Source organism: Protopterus annectens, chromosome 4.part1 (assembly GCF_019279795.1).
Source record: "Protopterus annectens isolate FY-2018-M chromosome 4.part1, PAN1.0, whole genome shotgun sequence".
Classification (NCBI taxonomy): domain Eukaryota; kingdom Metazoa; phylum Chordata; order Ceratodontiformes; family Protopteridae; genus Protopterus; species Protopterus annectens.
This window is the reverse complement of record NC_056734.1, coordinates 524,998,568-525,014,631: the sequence shown is the minus strand read 5'-3', so window position 1 is coordinate 525,014,631 and position 16,064 is coordinate 524,998,568. Positions and strand designations below refer to the sequence as shown.

At 42.1% G+C, this 16,064-nt stretch overlaps 1 protein-coding gene across 1 annotated transcript in view; it reads left to right on the top strand.

Moving 5' to 3' along the window:
• The window catches only part of UBXN7 (UBX domain protein 7), a 1,098,848-nt gene extending 1,084,148 nt beyond the window's left edge, over positions 1-14,700 (top strand). The window contains exon 11 of the mRNA XM_044070339.1: positions 10,985-14,700. Within this exon, the coding sequence (XP_043926274.1) occupies positions 10,985-11,146 (162 nt within the window). The 3' untranslated portion in view covers positions 11,147-14,700. The remainder of the gene's footprint in view (positions 1-10,984) is intronic.
• The last annotated feature ends 1,364 nt before the right edge of the window (positions 14,701-16,064 follow it).

Sequence of the window (16,064 nt, the reverse complement as noted above, 5' to 3'; positions counted from 1 at the left end):
CAATCTCATTTCTTGTCCTTTCACAATGTTGTCAAACAATGTTGGATTGTGCATACTCCCCCGATGAAGGAACACGGGACAAGTAGCATGGTTTCCTGTAAACCTTGGTTTTCATTGTGTGTGTTTCTACATAAACAGTAACATCCAAATAATCGATGCTAGTATCGGAATGTTCCTTTGTAAATTTTAAGAAATCACTGGTTGAATTAACATGTTCAAATAAATCAATACGACCTTTCTCATCACCATTCCATATTAGAAAGAGGTCGTCTACAAAACATGTGTAAAACAAAACATTGGGGTGGCCTATCAAATGTTCTTGCTCCCACGCAACCATGATAAGGTTAGCGTAAGTGTTGGCACAGCTGGTGCCCATTGCCACTCCCTTCTTCTGTTTGTAGAGATTTTCCCTGAACAAAAATACATTGTTTTCCAAAACCAATTCTAATAATAAGCAGAAAAAATCTGCTTTGGAACACTCAACTCTATTTTCACTAACTAACAATCTATGTAATATACTAATGCCCAAATTGTTTGGAATGCTGGTAAATAAAGACTCAACATACATAGTAATGAATGTTATACCATCTATGCTGTCAAGGCTCTGTGTAAACTCAAACAGATCTTTCAAGAAATGTTCAGTGTCTTTGAGAACATATGAATACCTATAAAGAATGTTCTTCAGTTCCTGTTCCAAATAAATGGACAAAGGTTCCGTTGCCCACCCAGCCCCAGCTACTATAGGTCTAAACTTGGGTTGGGTTGGATGTTTATGTATCTTTGTCAAACCATGCAGTCCGGGTGTCAATGGATATTCAACACAAAGATAGTTAAATAGTTCATTCACTATAATCCCCATATTATTGCATTCTAACAGAGACCTATAAACATTTTCAATAATTCTGTGCACTTCATTAAAAGTAATTTCTTCATAAGCATCACTATTAAGCATCTCAATCATGGTATTATAATAATATATAGCATCCATGACCACAATTGGGCCTCCTTTATCGGATGGTCTTATAACAGTGCTGCTATTTTGTTGTAAACTTTTCAAAGCTTTAATTTCTTCCTTCATTAAATTCTGTTCATTATAGTGTTTACCAAACTCAAAATCATCGTAAACACTATTTTCAAACGCTTTCAAAAATGTCTCTACATTTGCTGGTAACTGTGGTATATAATTACTTTTCTTTTTATAGACAAACCCTTCTTTATTATTGTTGGAACCTAAAAGCAGTTTTAGAGCTAAATTGCGAGTAAACATGCGTACAGATAACGCAGCTTCACTTATGTCTGTACAATGAGTAGGTATAAAACCTAAACCCTTGTTTAAAAGATCAAGTTCTGTAGGTGGCAATATATATTTAGATATGTTCCAAACCAAGCCTATTGTGTCCACATTTTCTTTATGGTACGCACCTGTTGTTGTTGTGGTGCTTCTTTGCTCTTCTGACCACGCTGCATATCCTTTTCCACTGACTTCTTCCTTGCCTTCCTTGTGGGCAAGGGAAAAGCCGAAAAATCAAGATGTCCTTCAAGGATGCATCTGCAGTCATCACATATGGGTTGTCCTGCCTCAGGCAGCCCTTCGGTCCGCCGGATTCCAAAGTCTGGGTCTGGCCTCGGCTGATGTCGCACTTACCCCGACGTCAGAGCGTCTGGGGTATAAAAGCATCAGCCGATGCCATCTTCCTTAGTCTTTCTTGCCGCGTGGTGCCCGAAGCAGAAGCAGTTCGCAAGTGCCGGTCAGCCAGCTCCTGTAATTCAGCTACCGAAGACTTCGAAAAAGCTAAGTACCCCGTTGGGGACTCTTTCTTGCCTCAGCCGATGTCAGATAAAGTTAATAATTGTTTAACTTGTGGGAAACAAATACCTCATAAGGATTTCCACTCTTACTGCCTCCCCTGCCTAGGCCCAGACCACGACGTCTCAGCCTGTTCTGCCTGTGCTTCCTTCAACCGACGAACTCTTAGACGTCGGTCGGAGTTTGCAGAGGAATTTTTGGGGGCTAGTTTTGCTTATAAGATGCCGTCGGAGACTCCGACTTCGCATTTAGTCAAAAAAACGGAAGGACAAGGACCGACACACGCGGACCGCGGTTTTGGCTGAAACCACTGTCAGGCCTACCGCTAGTGTCTCGGTCTCAGCTGAAACTGAGTCCTTGGTTATTCCTATTACTGAAACCGCACAACTGACTACCTCGGCCCCGGAGGCCCCGGCCGAGTCGGTTATTGAATTACCTACCGAAACCGGTGTCCAGGAACCTTTCGACACCATTCCTTTAGACAAGTCTATTCCTGCATGTGGTGCAGCCAGACCCCCTGCTTCCATGTCCATTAAGGCTTTCTCTAGGGCTAAAGCTGCTAAACTTACTAAAACTTTGCCTCCCAGGGTTTCCTCTCAGAGACCTTCTACTGGCTCTCAGATTCTTAGCCTAGCAGAGGATTTGATCTCATTAATTAGAGGTTCCCAACCACATCCGGACAGGGGCTCTCAACCACCACCAGACAAATGCCCAGGGTTGAGCCCTCTGACCCCCAGTCCTCAGATGAGTCCACTGATGGCTCTGCTCTGTCAGACCACCAGGAGGAGGTTTATTCGGCCTACGAGGATTCTGATGCTGAAGAATCTATTCCCTCGGCCTCCCCTCCTGAAGAGTTTTCCTTTGGAGAGACATTACACTCTATGAGAGAACTTTTTCAATGGCAGGGTCAGGAATTTTCTGATTCTAGAAAGAGATTAAGGACCTTTTTACATTTACCTCAACATAGGCCTTTAGCTATACCTCCTGTTTTGAGTGTGATTGATGATGTGTACTCTGATGCTAGTACAGCCCCTGACTCTCTCCCTCTGGCTCCTGCCAAACCTGATAGGTACTACAGGGTCCCAGACTCACATCTACACCTGTACAAGGCCCACTCTGCTGATCCAGAAACTATTTCCCAGGGCCCAAAAGGGGTTGCAGCTGCCACTGCTAAAAATCCTCTTCCCTCTGAAAGGGAGTCAAGAGCATTAGAGAGATGGGGTAAGAAAGTGTATACTTCTGCAACTCTTTCCATGAGGGCATTGAATTGTCACTTTCATATGATACAGTACCAAGAGTATTTGTTAGATGAAGTACATAAGAAACTGTCCTCTTCTGAACCCCTTGATCGCAAATCCCTTCAGGATCTGGTGCATAACTCCCAGCAGGTTAGTAACCATTTCTTGCAGTGTGGTTATGGTGCATTGGAAGCTTCATGTAGGTCAGCTATGACAGGTGCAGTTATACGTAGGCATGCCTGGCTGAAGGAACAATCTCTGCCAGACCATGTTAAGGCTAAGCTTTTGGATGCTCCTATGGAAAAGCAAAAATTATTTGGTTCCACAGCTCAAGAGGTTTTAAAGAAATTTGAAGAAAAGGCAAAATCTGTGCAAACAGTCAAAGACTTTCTGCAAGTCCAACCACCGAGATTCAGCAGAAATTGGCCTACTAAGAATTGGTCCTTTCCGGACTCAGACAGATCTCAGAGAGGCAGGAATAGGCGTGCCAGAGGTAGAGGGCAAGCTAGAGGCTCCTACAGAGGCCGTCAGTTGCAGCCTCCCAACCAGAGAGGTGGTGCAGGAACTACAACTGCTACACCAGGACAGACTCAATGACTTTATTTTGACTCCGCCGTCCAGGGCTCAATTAGAAGCACCTTTGGGCGGAAAGCTTTCTTTATTCTCAAAAAATTGGCACAGCATTACAAGGGATACATGGACACTGCAAATAATAGACAAAGGATACAGGTTCCATTTCCACACTTTGCCAAAAAGAAAAGGCATGCCAGACCTGCCACCAAATCAGAGAGCAGAGGCTTTGAAGCAAATTACCAACTTAATGCAAATGAAAGCTATAGAAAAGGTACCTCTTTCAGAACAAGGCCAAGGATTTTACTCCAGATTATTCCTTGTTCCAAGAAAAGAAAATCAGTGGAGGCCTATTCTCAACTTGTCCGCACTGAATACTTACCTCATTGTGCCAAAATTCAAAATGCTGACTCTACAGCAACTCCTTCCCATGCTGGGCAAGGGGTCTTGGCTGATGACTCTAGACCTCAAGGAGGCATACCTGCATGTCCCTATTCGACAAAGCTGCAGAAGACACCTCAGATTTCTTGCAGGGTCAGAGCATTATCAATTCTCAGCATTACCCTTTGGGTTATCTACTGCGCCCAGAGTATTCACGAAATGCCTGGCATCAGTAATGGCACACTGCAGACTTCAGGGGATTCAAATCTACCCATATCTGGACGACTGCCTTATACAAGCGGACAGCAAACAAACTTTGTTAAAGGATTTGGACTATGCCATCCACCTGCTACAGGCCTTGGGATATACAGTCAACATCCACAAATCAAGACTGGTTCCATCCCACAGAATAACTTTCCTGGGTGCGGATCTAGACACAACCACCCAAATGGCCTTTCTCACAGAAGAAAAACAAAAACAACTACCGGATTACTTCAAGAATCTGACAAGACAAACTCAGCTGACTGCAAGGAAAATCCTGCAGGCCCTGGGTTACATGGCATCTTGCATTCTTCTGATTCCGCAAGCAAGACTGAATATGAGAAAATTACAATGGTACCTAAGAAGTTTATGGACTCAGCACAGTCACAGCTTAGAAACTTTGATACTACTCATTCCATGCCTTCAAAAGGAATTTCTGTGGTGGGCTCAAGCCTGCCAGTCGAACAGCGGGTTGCCCTTCAGCAAGCCAAGAGCCAACCAAACCATCACCACGGACGCTTCAGACCAAGGTTGGGGAGCACACATGGAGGGCAGATGTATCCAAGGGCTATGGTCACAAAGAGAGCTGCTCATACACATAAACCAAAAGGAAATGCTGGCAGTGTTGCACGCAATCGAGGCCTTCAAACCTTTCCTTCAGCAAGGTCACCTGCTCATAAGGACAGACAACACCACAGTTATGTGGTACATAAACAAGCAAGGAGGCACCCATTCCTACCCTCTTTGCAGACTGACAATGAACCTATGGGAACTTGCCTTGAAACTCAACATACAGCTACAGTCCCAGTTCGTGCCAGGGAAAGACAATGTACTGGCAGACCGCTTAAGCAGAACTACCATGGATGCACACGAATGGATGCTGCACCCAGACATCTTCTTACTCATCACACAATCATGGGGAAGGCCGGAAATAGATCTGTTCGCTTCCCCCCACAATCATCAACTGAGGAAATTCTGCTCAAGGACATACCACCCACAAGCATGGAAAGTGGACGCTCTCTCTTTCAGCTGGAAAGCTCTAACAGTGTATGCTTTCCCACCTCTCCCATTAATGACCAAGGTCCTACTGAAGATCAGGTCAGAGCAGCCCAGAGTGATTCTGATAGCTCCAAACTGGCCAAGACAGCACTGGTACCCACTCTTAAAGAGCATGTCACAGACGAATATATGGCCTCTCCCCCTATGGCCACTCCTACTGACGCAGCACAATTTCAGGACTCTGCACTCCAACCTGAAGACCTTGCAGCTAACTGCCTGGAGAATACCATGACTCCTCAGGATAACCTATCCCAGAGAGTGAAGGATATTATTATGGAAGCTCGCCGGCCTTCCACAAGGAAGGCATATTCAGTAAAATGGAAAAGATTTCACACCTGGAACACAACAAAGGGCCTAGATGTGACAGTGATGAACATGGCACATATACTGGAATATTTGACAGAATTGTTCCACAATGGCCTGTCTTACTCTTCCATTAAGATACATGCCTCAGCAATCTCAGCAGAATACAATGTTAATCCACCTGTCTTCTCTCATCCTCTCTTAAGACAGTTTCTAAGAGGAATCAAAAACATCAGTCCTCCAAGGAAACCACCTCTACCTACTTGGGACCTTAACTTCGTGTTGGAAAAACTAACACTTTCTACCTTTGAACCAGCAGCATCGGCAGATCTACAGTTTTTGTCTTGGAAAACTGCCTTCCTTCTGGCCATAACCTCAGCAAGAAGAGTATCTGAGTTACAAGCTTTAATGGCAGTGCAGCCTTTTCTTATCTTTCATCAGGACAGAGTTTCTTTGAGGACCAATCCTACATTCATGCCAAAGGTGGTATCCAGGGTATCTTTGAACCAAGCTATTCACTTGCCTACATTCTTCCCACAACCACAAAATAAAGGGGAGAGACTTCTGCACACCCTGGACATTCACAGACAATTGCGCTACTACTTGGACAGAACTAAAAGTTACAGAAAGACTGACCAGCTGTTTGTAGCATATGCTGCTGGGGCACAAGGAAAAGCAATTTCCAAACAGACAATTTCAAAATGGATAGGAAATTGCATTCGTTTTTGTTACTCCTTTCATGGAAAAACTGTGCCAGCTAACATTAGACCGCATTCCACGAGAGCCACAGCCACCACCACAGCCTTCCTAAGAGGGGTGGCTACCAAGGACATTTTAGAAGCTGCTACATGGAGCTCCGTGCATACATTTACCAAGCATTACAATTTACCTTTATACTCCAGATCCAGAGCAGGTTTTGCTACGGCAGTCCTGCAGGGTATCTTAACCACACCATCCTTTACTTAGTACCTCCACCCTCAGATTGGCTATGGTTTCTACCCATATGTGATGACTGCAGATGCATCCTTGAAGGACATAGTACAGTTTTGTACCTACCATAAATGTAGATGTCCGTTAGGTATGCATCTGCAGTCAGGTTTACCCTCCCTCCTTCCCCTCTGTGGTATTCCTAGGGTGCTTACCCCTCTATTAGCTAGCTGGGGGAATCTATTATGGTGTATTTGTTTGTATATACATGTGTATATATATGTATATATATTTTTTTTTTTTGCAAATGTTTGGAATTTTATTGCATTTCTCCAAATTTAGCCATCCTAGAGGGCACCTGGCATCCTGGGGCAAGAAAAACTGAGGAAGATGACGTCGACTGATGCTTTTATACCCCAGACGCTCTGACGTCGGGGAAAGTGCGACATCAGCCGAGGCCAGACCCAGAAATTGGAATCTGGCCGACCGAAGGGCTGCCTGAGGCAGGACAACCCATATGTGATGACTGCAGATGCATACCTATCGGACATCTACATTTATGGTAGGTACAAAACTGTACTTTTGTGTGCTCCATCAGCCAAAATCTTCCTTCTAACATCAGTCATATGGCGTTTAGACGATTCACCTTCTACACACGGCTGTAAACCAATGGGAACTTTCATTGGTGTGGAACATGTTGAACCAGCCTGCTGTGGAGAAGCGAGCCCTTCCACACTCGTGTCATTGACCACTTCCTCCATACGTCTGCTTCCTAAAATGTGTTCACGTGGCCCAAGACCACCAATGTTGAGAGCGGTGCAGTAACGAACAACAACCAGCAACATCGAGTGAAGGAAGTACATCATCAAATCAACAAACATATGGAGGAAGTGGTCAATGATGCGACCACAAAGAAAGGAGAGTGTAATTTGGCTGAGGCGTCTGAAGAGACACAAGGTGTTTTACCGAATGGTATTCAGGAAGAACAAAATGAGTCATCTGTGGAAGGGCTCACTTCTCCACAGCAGGCTGGTTCAACATATTCCACACCAATGGAAGTTCCCATTGGTTTACAGCCATGTGTAGAAGGTGAATCGTTTACACGCCATATGACTGATGTTAGAAGGAAGATTTTGGCTGATGGAGGGCACAAACTTGATTTTTCGGCTTTTCCCTTGCCCATATGGCCAGCAAGGAAGAAGTCAGTGGAAATGGATATGCAGCGTGGTCAGAAGCGCAAAGAAGCACCACAACAACAGGTGCGTACCATAAAGAAAATGTGGACACAATAGGCTTGGTTTAGAACATATCTAAATATATATTGCCACCTACAGATCTTGATTTTTTTAAACAAGGGTTTAGGTTTTATACCTACTCGTTGTACAGACATAAGTGAAGCTGTGTTATCTGTACGCATGTTTACTCGCAATTTAGCTCTAAAACTGCGTTTAGGTTCCAACAATAATAAAGAAGGTTTTGTCTATAAAAAGAAAAGTAATTATATACCACAGTTACCAGCAAATGTAGAGACATTTTTTTAAAGCGTTTGAAAATAGTGTTTAAACAAACTTGTGCCCCCCCCCCCCCCCCCCCCCCATATTGATTGTGTATACTAGGTCTGTAATTTATATGCAGTGCAGTGACTCTAATCTGAGGTAGAACAGTCCTTATCTCACAGATGTCTGTCTTCCCATTTGTACCAGTTTGGTATGCTTCATGGAAACACCTCCAGCAACACTGAAGTAGAATCAGCACTCAGTGCAGTACTCGCCCAGCTCTACCTTTTCAAATCTGTGATTACTCAAATCACAGACCAACACCTAGCAGCAATTTAGTGGTTGTGTTATGTATTCCTCGTAATAGTTCCACTAAAGTTAAGACTAGGTTCAAACATTTATCTTATAAGCCAGTAATATTTTCACATGTTGCTTTCAAAACTACATATTATAGGTTCCAGTAGTCAGATCATAGTTTCCTAATGCACTCATTACTGGGGAAGGAAATGAGAAAGTAAAAGGGGAAGATCTAGGAGACAAAAACCCTCTTCTTTAAATAACAACAATTCATTTGTCAGATATCCCCACCTTATAAAATATTGGTGCAGGTAATCAGTAAGTTGGTATGCAACCATTCAGTAGCTAATTTTGACAACAGTCTAGGTACCAGTCTTCTGAGTCACAATGTTGTACAGGGTGGAAATATTAAGGTTCACAGAGTAATAGCAAGATGTCATATCTAAAATCACTAACAGTGAGATTATTTCATACCATGGTATTACCAGAGTGCCCAAGGTGACAATAACTTATAAAGTATTAAAGCTCTCCTTGCTAGTTTAGGCTGTACAGTGTCTTTCATTGCTTGTGGAGTGTAAGAAAAATGAGGAGATCCTACTCGTCCCCCTAAGTAGTTACACTGGTATAGCTATTAGGTGATGGCAGTCTTTGCACCATGTTGAAGATGACTACAGTATGTCATTGCAGTGTGATAGAAAGTACAGCTGCTTTTCTAATCTAGAGTTATCTGCATTTTCTCCTTGCTGCATGCATCACATCTCCTTTTGTGAAAGTCCAGGATGCAGGGAGTGCACTTCATTGGCAGTGAGCATTGAATATATTCATATGACACAGGTTGAAGCAGCAGTATGGGATTTTTAAGGGGAAGAGTGTTGGCTAAGAGGGGCATGGCTGTGTGACTGTAGATTTGATGCCTTGTCTCAAGGTGGGACCTTCAGCACTGGTTCATCCCCTGATGGAGGCCAGGGAGTTAGTCCCAGGCATGTGCACGTTCTGCTTTTCTGGTCTGATTGGGTACAGAGTATCTTGCTAATGTAATTAATAGTGTGGCCTTATCACATAAGTACAGGGATGTGCATGCACTGTATGCTGTGTACACAGCAGTGTTATAGGGAGGTTAAGGCATAAAAGCAAAGTCAGAGATGGACAGATGAACATAAGTATTGTGCTACTTTTTCCTTCCCACCTGAGAATAAAATGAGGTTTCTAGATGGTATTTCATCCCCTGTAATACATGTTAAACCCCCAGGAAGATGTGGTGTGTTGACACCAGGTGTGATGGTGGCAAGAAAGTAGTCCTTAGGGTGTTTGGAAGACAAGGTGTTTAGGTTGATAAGGGCTAAAAGCAAAAGTATTTCTGCATGCTTTGCACCAATGATTTGGACCCAGTGCTCAGGCCAGAAGACTTTGAGGGAAGAACTTCCTGCACCCATTTTTGTATTTTAAGTTGTATGAAAACATGTTCTGCAAGAATGCAGCAAATCTCAGCTTGTACCTCTCTGGGATGGCAAATTTTTAAATGCTACAACATTCGTCATAAGGTTTTATGTTTGTTTCGTCTTTCAAGTTGTTTAGTGACCACTGTTTGAAGTTTGGCCATTTTGCTTTCTGGTTTATCATTCCACTTATTCTCTCTCCTCCTTTCACTTGTTTATTGATGCTGTCAGGGTTTCCTCATTCATCCAATATTTCATTCACAGTGTGTGAAACTTGTTTTATGGGGGGAGGGATTGCTAAAGATTTTGGTAGATTCATCTGAAGGCATTTGCTGCATTGTTGTGGTTTTTAGCTCTTCTTTTTTAATCCACAAAATAAAATACTATAGTATTGTTGTCTTTCAGGTTCTAGTGGTTTGCAGTGTGCTTGGTCACTAAATATTGTGCAGGAGAGAATAACTTTCTATTTAATTCAGTTTACATCATCGTGCTGATGGACTTCTCAGTAAGGTCTGTCAGGAGCACTTCAAGCGCTGAATATCAGTCCATTAATGTTAACTTGGCACAGCATCTCCTTTGAGCATGAACTTGGCACAGCATCTCCTTTGAGCAGAACTGAAGCACTGCTATGTGTAATCCTGCCCACAACGCACCATAGTCTGATTTACCAGTTCATATGTAATGTGTTAAGTTAGCATTCACTGCAAAATCAAAACATTTCTTCTCCAAGGGAATTTAAAGTTGTTGTATTAGCATTCTTATTATGTCTAGTCAAATTAGTTGACAGTGACGTGGATTTTGGTACTTTTTTTTATATACAATTTATTATGGCCACAAACTGAGTGTTTAACAAAAGTCTTCTATCTTATTGGTCTTTTATCTCCTATATTTGCACCGTATTGCCAATTATGTTTTGCTGTTTTAATTTTCTCCAGATCTTTCATGCATGTTTAGGACATTGACACTCAAAGTCTAAGAAGCCGAGTTTCCAGGAGAGTAATGTCCTTGTTCACTGAAAGGTTTGAAACAGTACCAGATGGTTTTTGTAAGAGTAAGAAATCGGTTGCTGGAATGCCTTTCAAAGATCTCATGAATTTACATAACTGTACTTTCTTTTCTGCAGTAAATGTATTTGGAATAGTAGCAATAATAACTTGGTAGCTTTGAACTTTTTTCCAGATAGTAAGTGGCTTTCTGGTTTTCTTCTAGGCTTTGGTGAAACATGTCCAGTTAAAGGGATACTCCAATGAACGTTTTGAGCTAGTCACCAACTTCCCCAGGAAAAAACTTTCACATTTGGACTATCATCTCACATTACAAGAGGCAGGTCTTTATCCACAAGAGACTGTGTTTGTACAGGAAAGAAACTGAGACCTATTTCGTTCACAGTCAGCAATTCCCAGGAGCTCTGAACCCAGCTAAAAAATGTTGGAACATGTAATTGATGACCTGATTATCCCACTTGCTGGCCAAGGAAATGGGAAAATAACCAGCATGATTGGTGTGAGGCAAGAATTTACTGTGTGGACACTGCTTCCATTCCAGTGAGGGCGAGTACCTATGTGGTTTAAATCCATCAGGATCAAACTAGTGGTGCTTGTATTTTTCTTCCTTCTTTTGTAAAACAGTCAGGTACTTTTTTAAATGTAATGCAAACTTCACACCATGAATATTAAAGTATGCTGTGTAGAACTGGTATGCCATGGCATTTGACAGCATATTCACAAAACAAAAAAAATCAAATCTCTTCTCTTGACTGCATACCTCAACTTTTAAGAGCAACAAAACCTTTAAATTTATTCTGTTTTTTTTAGAAAAAAAATTCCAGATAGTCAAGATTGATGGGAAGTCATCAGCACTTCCTTACTGTTAAAGGAGTTGAAGGTTACTTTAATTCACAGCCAGAAAGTGAAAACACAGCTGGGTTTGACTGTCACTGCTTTCTGAATGGTATCCAACTCATCCTGCAGCAAGCTGTCGGACATGGGTTTGAATATGAACTGTATTACTTCCATTTCAGTTATGTATCTGGATGCTTGGCTTGTGATTTATTAACAATACAATTGTCATTGAGTGTTTGGAAATATATATGTCATTATTATAACAAGGTAAATCAGAATGGGAAATGTGTATATGTGTCATAAGGCAACCCCTTTCATGCCACATCGTGCCACAATCTCCCCCTCTCCCCATTGTCTGCTGTATCTTTTAAGTGCATGGGGTTGTGCTGGGGATTACCACATGATTAAAACAAAAAGTACTCTCAGAAGTGGGCATGGAGTCATGCCCTTTAATCAGCTCTTTACACAATGTTCACATTTACCAGCATTGACTGTATTTTTAGCTGTGGAACTGTGGTAGAAAATTGGCATTTGCAACTCTGTCTATCCTTTGCCACTTAACTGTGGTTGATGTGATCAGTGAGGCACTTAATTGCAACAAATGAGAGGGAAAGTCCTTTAAATGCTGAAGTTGATAAACGTGTACCTATACAAAAGTTTGTTTCTGCAGCTTACTTGCTTGGTGTGTTGCACTGATTTGGTTCATTGAGTCTTCTCCCCGTTCCTTAAGGCTGTTGCAGCATGTGATATATAGGAGTGTCATAATTCTACAGGTCAGGTGTTGTGTCCCACTGGAAAGTAATTTAGATTTGTACTGATAGAGTATCACATTTTACTGTGTCAAAAGGAAGCCTAAAATGATATCTGCTGCGCTCTTTCCATTTCTTTTCATCCTGTCGCACAGTGTGCAAGTCTAGTAGTTTAGCTATATTTTTTTCTTTTGTGTACTTAGCATCTCCTAAGAAATTCAACAGAATGCCCATATTGATAGTAGTTATTGTTGAGGACCGACTGTTAAGCTGCTGTCTGTTCCTGTGAATAACAAAATGTGGCATCATCCATTCCATTTTTCAGCTGACTTGGCAAGAGCACTCTTTGCATTGACAAAAACAGGGCTGTTAGGGTCCCCCTACTCCAAAACAAGGACAGCAGGTAGAAAGTTCTTGTACACACCAGCCTTATGGAGGAGCATCTTCCTTGCCCCAGCTATTGCAGCACATAAGCAGAAGCCAGTGAAGTATTGTCACTGCCAGGTCCCCTTTATAAATAACTCTTAAGCATGCCTGGATTTATTTTTCTAACAGAGGCTGCATCTTTTTGTTAGCCTTTGAGTTCTTCCTTGACACCATGAAAAGTGAGGGGAAGTGGGTCTTTGGGTTGCCTTTGCCACAGAGTTTGTCCTTTCTAGGCCAGTCATCCTTAACGATTTCCACAAATTGTCCCTTCTTCCATAACCCCAGAAGCAGATGCCTAATGCTTGGGGCAGTGTTCAGGTCTTCAGAGCCTCCTTTAGGTGGCAAGGAGTCCAAAACTTGCCTAGCCTAGCTGACCTTCACTTAATGACTACAACAGCAGTAAGCTCCCTACATTCATTATAAAACTGCTTTTCAGAATGTTATGCACTTTTGTTGTGAACATACAGTCCAGAAAGACAAAGTGTGATGGGTGGCTTTTTCTCATCTTCATTTCATCATTTTTACTTTGTCTTCTAGATCTTTGATTTCTTTTTCCGTGCATGCTGACAGAGAATATTCTAGTAATTTTTTTATATTTATGCGTTAAACAAGTAATACATTTGGGTACAGATGATTTAATGCAGGGGCAGACTAGGTGACTTTGAGTTAAAGTAAAATGCTCAAAGTTGTACACTATGCATTTGGAGTTAAAGGGAGTCACAGTGTTAGCTTGTAACATACTTTCTGTGATGTACTACATCAAGATTTTCAACTTTGGTCTCCTCACATGGCCTGCTGTTGCTGCTGTAGAGTTTCAAGTTTAGGTGTCTTTCTAGGAGATGCAATAGAATGACAGAGGGCATTTGATACTGAAGAGTTTCCACTGCACCAATTTTCCTGAACTTCCAATTTTGCCTCTTCCCCTTGATTCTTATGTCTCAGTGTCAGGCTCATTCAGCTGCTATTCACTGAATGAAAGCAGTATTCTTATAACTTTCTACTGTTCATAACTGGCTCTGGCACCTGCACCCCGTTCTTCTTTTCCACCTGTCGAGTATATGCTATCATATCCCAGGGGACAGATAATGACAGACTGGCTGTTACTTTTAAAAGACTGTAGGTGTCAGCCTGTGACGTCTTCATACAGGACCCTGCTCACCAATCTGTTGTTATGTAGACAACTGTTTCTTGCTAGATAGTTGATCAAAGCTCAGAATGTTGAACTCAAAATATTGCTGGCATTTCTGACATGGCAGCTACTATTGGAGAAGAGTGAAAAGGTGAGTGTTTCCATTTCTTCCTCTTCGTCGAGTTTGCGCAGTGTTGAAATTGATAAGCATATGCACACATAGTTTAGGGGTGCAGGGGGTGCTGGACCCTCTTCAAAATGAAAACAATTGTCTTATGTTTCATAACTTTGTGAGTGCCACTGTTTTGACTAGTGACCTCCCAAGCTTTCAGATGTTTTGGGTTTGAATAATCTTGGATTAAACAGGATGCAGTTAGGCATAGTAGACCCCACTGGTAACACTGGCCTTTGTTTATGTGATGCCTGTTTTGCACTGTTGGTCATTTTGATTTTGTTGGATAGGTGTGACCCAACAGTCACACACATCAGCTTCTGCCACATTAATGGCAGTTGTCCTCACACAACCATATTGTCAAATGAAAGGAGTGGCAGCTGGTGCTCATTTATATTGGGCACTGATCTTAAGCAGGTAGAATCTGTTACTGTTCTGCTGTTTTCAACCCTGCAATATCTTCTTATTGGCAGGCCTCCACTGCTGTTCATTGTATAATGCCCACTCACTCCCTCATCTTGTTTTGCTTTCTCTAATTGATGGCCTGTCCTTCCCTTCCTGCCCCAGGTGCACAGTATATTCAAAACTGTCTTTGCAGTGTCTAGCAACCAAAAGGATTATAGAGAGCCTTGAGTGCTTAAAAGTCCAGATCTCCTTCAGCAATGTAATTAGGTATCAAAGTGTTGACAGGGAGAAAGGAATAGCTTCTCTTTTGGATAATCCCAAGTTCTGGAAAGTCTTAAAATTGATGCAGGAGTTGGGGAATGTGCCAAGAATGCTATACTATTCTCACATAGGGTACTAGGAAAGTCCTGCAGAGGAGAGGAGCCTTCCTTCTGAATTGTGCTGCCAGCTGTGGAAGCCATTCAAGATGTCATCCTGTGGGTTACGGGAACACCCAGATGTAGCACTGAGGACACTCCTCAGTCAGTTAATTGACTAGATTTGTCATGTCCACCACTTGATATTAAGCATCTGGATTTTTTTTGAGTTTGAGGTTGTATGCACACCTGTGACAGTGTTGTTGGTGTTAAGTGCATAGATGACTTATGCATACTACACTCATCCCCTGCACCTGTCAGTTCTTTTTAGCAGCTCTCACATTTCAAGTCTCTGTTCTTGCATTCAGTGGTAAAATGTTCTTGTATTTGTTTGCCATTTGAATTATTTTCTAATGCAGAAAATTCCAGATTCATAAAGACTGATGGAAATAAAACATTCTTTGTGTGGATCATTGGTTGCAGTAGTATTTATAAAATGTGAATTAGCTGCAGGTGACATTGGACCAACTGGCTAGACTCCCAGAGCTCAAAAAATGTGGTGTGGCCTGCCACTTCCCATTGCTTGAACATGCACCTGCACCCCAGATAAAAAATTGTCTTCTTGCACCATTGTCAGTTCCTTTTTTCACAGGCATGTACTGATTTATGGGGTGAAATTTTACAGTTGCTCAGTTCGATTTTTATACCCAGAACTCCAGTTTGCCATGGTGTTCGAAAGATAAGTGTAGTGTTAAGGAGGCTTCTTTCTTGATTACTCTTTTCCTTTTTGAGTTTTTGTTAGTGAACACGTTCCCAGGGTAATCTTCCTGAAGATCTTTTGTGATTGTAGATCAGATCTCCTGCAAAGATGTACATTGTAGGTGTTTGTTTTGTTTAGGAGATTCCCACCTTGAGGAAGATTTTTAGACTAGATGCACAAAAACGTGGGAGGCTGTAATGCAGTGTTCTGGGTTTGCAGGAGCCCTCCTCTGTATTGGGAGTCTTCACATCCTATGGAAAGGCATAATGTGAACATGTGCCTGAAAAATTCTTTGAAGGTGAGAGATCTGGTAGAAGGATGTGACAAAGGAATAGAAGAAGAATGTTGCTGCAATGTCTAATAGGCCTGAGGATGCCAAATGTTGTGAGATGAATTTTCAGCCTCCAGTATCTGTCTGTTTTTACCCATGGGGATTTGTCTCAACTACTCT